General features: G+C 35.3%; 1 protein-coding gene across 7 annotated transcripts in view; it reads right to left on the bottom strand.

Annotated features, from left to right (window-relative positions):
- Window positions 1–1931: 1931 nt before the first annotated feature.
- Window positions 1932–7500, bottom strand: part of LOC119598601 — a 101225-nt gene continuing 95656 nt past the window's right edge. For 6 of the 7 annotated variants that reach the window (XM_037948272.1, XM_037948271.1, XM_037948270.1 and 3 more), the window contains one exon: window positions 3025–3606. In XM_037948272.1, the coding sequence (XP_037804200.1) occupies window positions 3388–3606 (219 nt within the window). In that variant the 3' untranslated portion in view covers window positions 3025–3387. Of the gene's footprint in view, window positions 3607–7500 lie in introns of all 7 variants that reach the window. The other variant, XM_037948273.1, reaches the window with a different exon arrangement.

Here is a 7500-nt window from a genome sequence, read left to right as displayed (position 1 = left end):
TCTCTCTCTCCTCTCTCTCTCTTCCTTTCTCTCTCCCTCTCTCTTTCTCTCCCTCTCTCTTTCTCTCCCCCTCTCTCTCTCTCTCCCTCCCTCCCTCCCTCCCTCCCTCTCCCTCTCTCTTTTCCAGCACGAAATATGTATAGAGAAAGAACCAAGAAACTAAGTGTCCATGAAAATTACTAAATAATCAACAATGACTTAAAAGGCTAGTTTAGTATTTAAGAAGAAGGAGGAACATTGTGACTACTCAAGATGTGCCTTTTTTCGTCTTGCGAAATATGCAGTAAATGTCATGCCTTAGAAATTCAAACATATACATACATACATACACACACACACACACACACACACACACACACACACACACACACACACACACACACACACACACACACACACACACATATATATATATATATATATATATATATATATATATATATATATATAATATATACATATATCGATTGGCTCTTTGGAGAATATTTTTCAATCATAAAAGTGCAACAAACTGATTAATGTAAGGCAGAAGAAAACTCGACATGAAAAGTAAATTATCAATGGAATTACACGCTTATAACGAAACTGGATATACATGTATATGTAGATAAATGAATAAATGCATTGTATATACAAATATACATATATATACATATATGTATGTATATATTTTCACATCAAATAAAAATCAGTTTGAACCTTCGCAAGTTCTGTTGTCGATGTTTATATTCTAAATATAAAATTATAATCATCTACACACAAATAGCTATCTGTTCTCAAAATCAAACACTTATTGTTTCACTCATTACACTGTGTGGCAAGCATTCCTTAGGTGCAGTTGTCAGATTTTTTTTTTTTTCATTCACCTGTTGCAAGGCAGAAATCAATCGTTGTTATTACGTTTTGTAATGTGAACAGTAATAACATTTTGAAGTAAATTTCCTCAGTCGTGGTTCTTTCCTGCTGTAGACATTTTTTTTTATACTACACATACATTACCAGATAAAAATTACCACCTCCAGACTCGTATATTGTTCATATTCACCATCTAAATCATGATGAGAGTAAAATAACGCAAACACTTATTTGATTTTTTTTAAAGATGATAAAAGATAATTAAAAATAGACAAAACAACGCATGGTCATCGAACCGCCCGCAACACTAGCCATGGGAGGGGCTAACAAGATGCCCCGCCCACAACACAGGGTCGTGCTCAGGTTCTCATTGACCACAAGTAAAGGTAAGATAGTTTTGTTTTCTAGAACAACAGTTGTTCAGTTGGAGTATGAGAATAATGTATGAAACCAAACTGGGCCAAGGGAAGAGAGTTTGACTGAACACTTTTATATCCAGTTGATTGTTGGCAATGTTATTACTTTATAAACCCTTTATTTTCATCAAAGGCTTATTATTAATTATTCGTCATGGACTAGAACAGAAATGCTCACTTTTGAGCAAGATTTTCTCATAGAACCTGTCGAAGAATAAAGCCAATTGGCCACACTTCCAGGGTTACACATACATCTAATTGTATATATTTAACCCATAGTTATAAAGCTTCATACTCAGTTGCATACTTTTAAGCAGTAACACAGTTACTAGTTAATTAGCCAGTCGCTTAAAGAGAGTATAGTTGTCTGTATGGTAGGCTAATTAGCAAATTACCTAATAGAGTATTGAATGATGGCGTGTTTACTTCTACAAAACTAATTAACTAACTCTAATTAACTCTAAAACTACAAGAAATGTCATGTTAATCCTAATTAAACATGTAATCAATATTTCTTTGTATTCCTTTGAAAGCAAAAGCTTATCAAAGTGCGCTATTTATAATAACTTTATTTCAAAATAACATCACATCGCAATGATATTTTGAGTGCATCATGCTAACAAACTTTAATTTTTCGATGAAGGATGAATAAAAAGCATATTTGGCAAATACTGATATCTTTATTTAGAACCTACTGTAGGGGCTTTTGCAAAAAAAAAGGCTCTTCAGAAGATTAGCTCGCAGATATAGGCAATTTTCTTAGCAAGATTATCCAGTTTCATCTGGCTACAACCTACGTCTGTACAACGACCGTTCTATAGAAATCTGGCTTTGGTGTGTGCTTGTTCTCACTACTATGTATCAGGATGATGTAAATACAATCTAACCTACTGCATTATGTTTAACTTGAAACCAGATTTAAAAAGGAAAAAAAATGAAATAAAGAAGAAGAAAATAAACAGTCGTCTGATAACTGTTAAATCTATTTCCTTAAGGCTTAGTAACCCGAACCTCTACCAACGCATCGTGATTAATTGCATTTGCCTTTTGACACCATTCTAAAGACAGAGAAACGAAGGGAAAGACCTCCAGTAAAAGCCATTTCCTAAATTAACTATTTGGCATTACCAACAACTTGCCACGGTGAAGATAACACCATGTAGTTCACTAGTTCTAGAAAAGTAAGAAAATTCAGTGAAAATCGTCCCATAAGCGACATGACAATGCTACAAAAGTAAGAAATTAGTTTCGTCAAAATATACAAACAAGCAGATTGGAAAAAAAATACATTAGCCTCCCCTTCGAAAAATAACACGCAAAATAAGGCTCTGTAATCTTAAAAAATATCGAAACAAGAAAATTTCTCACTCCCAATAACGTGGACGTTTTTCTATACGTTACGGGGACTATCACAAGGTCAAGGATCTTCATACCATTGGAAATTAAGTATACGATGTTTACAGAAAAAATCTCCAACTCCAGTCTTCGTGTTCTATTGTCCGGCTTCACTTTCAATGGTAAACAAACGTTTTTTATAATGTATGGTATATGGTTCAAGTAAACTCATTCTAAGCAAGTGAGATGAAAATATTATAACTCATATATAGAAAAGAGCTGAAAAGTGAACCATGGAACAGAAGGGGAAAAAAAATATATATATACATACATATATATATATATATATATATATATATATATATATATATATATATATATATATATATATATATATATATATATATATATATATCACAATTATGAACACGGCAGAAAAATAAATAGAAAACACAACCTTATGATATGCGGTTGAACTTGATATGACAATTAATTTCCATTTAAAAGCTTTACATGTTGTAACTATACTGATAACCACTCACGAAATCTCTCAGTAGTTTCAGCTTACAGAAAACGATCACAGTAAACAAACCATGAAAAACCGCATTTAAACATTTAGAAAATGATTCCCGAAGAAAGAAGAGAAATGGGAAAAAAAAAATCTAATATACCATAATTCATAAAATCATCATAATCACTTACGCACGCAGTCCCGTTGTGAAAAAAACAACAACCATTTCATTAAAAAAAAAAAGAGGAATTGCCATGTTTAACCCCCGACTTAACCTTCCCAACAATACCACTCGAGATAAACATCACAGTTTTCATCCTTAATCCGTTTCTGGAGTTTGGCTTCGTCGTTTTTAGTGATGAAGAAGCAACCCCAAAGTCGAATGAGCGTGAGATTGTTGGTCATGTCGAGCAGTTGGTGGATGGCCTCGGCTGTGACGTTGGGGCAGGTGTCGATCGTCAGGCGGGACAGCTGTTTCATCTCGTTTTCCTGGCGAGAAAAGAAGAGGTTGGTACGAGTGAAGAGAGGGATTAAGAGTGATAATGATGGTGACTAAATTAATAGTGATAATGACTAAAGTGATGGTGATAGAATTGAAGGTTCTAGTGCAGTGGTTATTAACCTAGCCCCCCCGCGTCAGTAATTTCCAAGGGGAGCACGAGCCCTTGGGGAAAGAAATCAGGAATTTATCTAATTATATTTGTTATTCTCTTAACGAGAGAATGGTCAAATCATGAGAATAATGTGACTTATTCTGAGAATTAACTGAAAAGTCTAGATTTCCGCCCGCATTTGCACACTTTTCTTGTTATTCAGTAATAAAGTGAATACGAGGGCTAAGGTCTCGTACACTTCCCCACACTTCCAACTGGTACACCACGAGTAAGTGACAATTTTTATCTGGCAATGCATGTGTAGTATGTCGAATTCTGCGAGTAGCGAGGTCGGTCTCTATAGATGATTGTGTTTGGTTGAAATAATTTTACGAATATCTACAACAGGAAAGAGAGCCAACTGAGGAAGTTTTGTAAGTGTTCAAGTTACAAAACTTCAGAAAAAAAAAAAAAAAAAAAAAAAAAAAAAAAAAAAAAATATATATATATATATATATATATATATATATATATATGTATATATATATATATATTTGACAACTGTGCCTAAGGAATTTGAAACTTACAATGCAATGAGTGAATCAATGAAAGTGTTTTTATTTTGAAAAAGTAAAATTATGATGTGTAGATAATTATGTCTTTTAAACATAAAAAAAACCGTCAATGGAACTTACGAAAGCTCAAACTGATTTTTATTTGACGTAAAAAAATGATCATAATGTTTCTACGCCTGATTTATTGTGGTGTGCGTCTGTGCGTGTATTTATATAAATATATAATCACACGCACACACTTATATGCATATATATGATATAAAACAAAGCATATTGACTATAAATCTACGAAATTTCCATTCCCCATTGCGACGTCTCGACAAGGAAATCGTGACTTCCAGAAAAAAATAAAACTCGATACCCTCTTTTTCTTCCGTGTTGAATCTACAGGATATTATAAGCTAAGCTATTTTTTTTAATGACTCGTGTTTTCCAATTATATCCCAATGGCACTATGATATAACAATAACTACGCCATATAAGTGCCATTCAGTGTTACGAGTGAAGATGATTGTTTACTTAAACATCAGCGGTTATTAAATATTTTATTGCCCCGTATTCTCTAGTACCTCGTATCTCTACGTCTATATCAAAAGGAATGTCTAAAAATGAATAAATGAATGAATAAATAGATAGGCAGATAGATAAATAAATATATAATTACTTTGGTCATTTTATTAGGAGAGAATTATGGGCGAGTAAAACCAACTCATAATCTATATACGCAGCTATGATTGTGAAGAGAATTCCAAATATAATTAGAGAAATTACCTTTTTTCCCCATGAAAGCTCGTGACACCCTCCATGGAAATTACTCACGCATCCTAGGATAGGAATCTATGTTATAGGTTGAAAGTGTGTGATATTACGTCTTGTACACACGCACACGCGCACGCTCAAACACACACACACACACACACACACACACACACACACACACACACACACACACACACACACACACACACACACACACACACATACACACACACACACACACACACACACACACACACACACACACACACACACACACACACGCACACACACACACACTTATGCATATATTGTTTCTTCTACTTTTATGCTGTACAGGATAAGTTTAAAATACGTTAGATCGCAGACTCCATTCCCGATGCTGACCGGTATTGCGAGCATCACAGCACTCTGCTGGTTGCTATCTTGTTCAAAAGTTCAAGCGTACACGTTCACTCAGTCAAGAACTTAAGATCAATGCTGTTGCGTTGGTGAAAAGGTTATGCCAAGGTACTTTGAGACTAGTAAGTAAAAAAAATTCTTTAGTAAAACAGAAAAAAAACAGCCCTTAGTACTTGATTCTTTCTGAACTCTTGTACTTTAATTCATGTTTATCTCATTTTCTGCCCTTTAATTTACTCGTTAAGGTAAATCTTTACAGTACGGACGCACTCACCAGAGACTAAGCCCCCAACTCCACGTCACAAACCTTATTCAACGAATCAAAATTGCCGCGTCTGGGACTGCCCTATTGGAGTGTTCCATCCCCCGACAAAGCGCCTTTACCTCGGTGTGAACTGAATCTCGGGAGTACCAAGTAGATTCCGGCTAAGAGCGGCGCTTCCCCTGATATATTGCCTTTATTTGTGGCGTTACCGTTCATGTCTGCAGGCTGTATCTTGTACTGACGATTATAACTGGTGTGCTGCTTTTTGTCCTCTGTAAGAATATCATCTTCAATTTGCCCTAGCTTAACCTTCGTTTCTTGTTTATCTGTATTTTTACCTACTGGGACTTCATTATCAATGTTTTACTCTTTATATTACTGTTACGTAGTCTCTTTCCGAATTACACAGACGTAATCCATATTTTCCTGTAATAGATTAGCAGAGCATGAAATTAACATGGACGAAAAGCAAAATAGATTGGTATGTAGGAGCAAATTAATAGATATGAAATACAGACATTACAATTATTACGCAAACTTTTTTTTCATGGATATTGCTGTGACATACCGGCGTGAAATGAAATGACAGGAAATGGGTGGTTTATATTAAGAGTATTTCCTACCAAAAACACAAAAAAGAAGGTACGAAATGACAGGAAATGGTTGGTTTATATTGAGTGTATTTCCCGCCAAAATCACAAAAAAGGGGTACGAACGCGCTAGCAACAACGTATCGAACTACTTGATTCAAAGAGATTGTCAAACCAAATCGCAATGGTAAATAGATATTATAAGTTGTTTTTTTTTCTTTGCTAATATAATAGTACGAGACTTGGATGTCTGATTTATAGGTTGCATATTCTGAGATTCATCGGGCGTTATGCTACACACTGAACAACATTCTTTCAATCACTGTAAAGATGAATGCATTATTTCACAGTGGCAATTTTCAGCATTAATGAAAATTCATATATTATTGTCAAAAAAAAGAAAGAAAAAAAAAGACCCAGGGCATAAAATAAATATCCTCTTGACCAATCACGATTTATCTTAAGTGGGAGGAGCTTAGTGCTCGAGCACACACACACACACACACACACACACACACACACACACACACACACACACACACACACACACACACACACACACACACACACACACACACACACACACACACGCACACACGTGTCTTTCAACTTACATTACTTGATTTTAATTATGAGAAACGTCCATTGTGTCTCTTTATGCTTTTAAAGAACCATTGTTTGTGTGTTCTATGGTGCCTTTGTTACTATATGTTAAAGCTGAGGTCTGGCTGATGTACTTATAACCAAAGGCAATGTCATTATTTCGAACGCACTCAAAGGTGTGTGTGTGTGTGTGTGTGTGTGAGTGTGTGTGTGTGTGTGTGTGTGTGTGTGTGTGTGTGTGTGCGTGCGTGCGTGCGTGCGTGCGTGCGTGCGTGCGTGCGTGCGTGTGCAAGTCTCAACCTACGTACATATCTTAATACGCACCCCTTTCCCTATTTGTCTGCGTGCATGTTTTCGAAATACTGCATGACCGCGTTAGACCAAACATCATACAGCATTGCCTTTGATTTCTACATAGTTCACCAGATAAACAATTAAATAATAATAGTTAACAACGTGAATGATGCAAAATGAAGAACACTGATGGACTTTACCATATGTTTAATAGTGCAAAACGCGAAACCGCTTGTTGAACTATAATGTGCTACTTGTTATACAGTATTTAGGTCGATAATGGGGTGCTTGTCATGCAGTATCTA

This window comes from Penaeus monodon, chromosome 41 (genome assembly GCF_015228065.2).
Source record: "Penaeus monodon isolate SGIC_2016 chromosome 41, NSTDA_Pmon_1, whole genome shotgun sequence".
NCBI lineage: Eukaryota > Metazoa > Arthropoda > Malacostraca > Decapoda > Penaeidae > Penaeus > Penaeus monodon.
The sequence above is the reverse complement of the archived record's forward strand: the minus strand, read 5'-3'. Positions and strand labels throughout refer to the sequence as shown.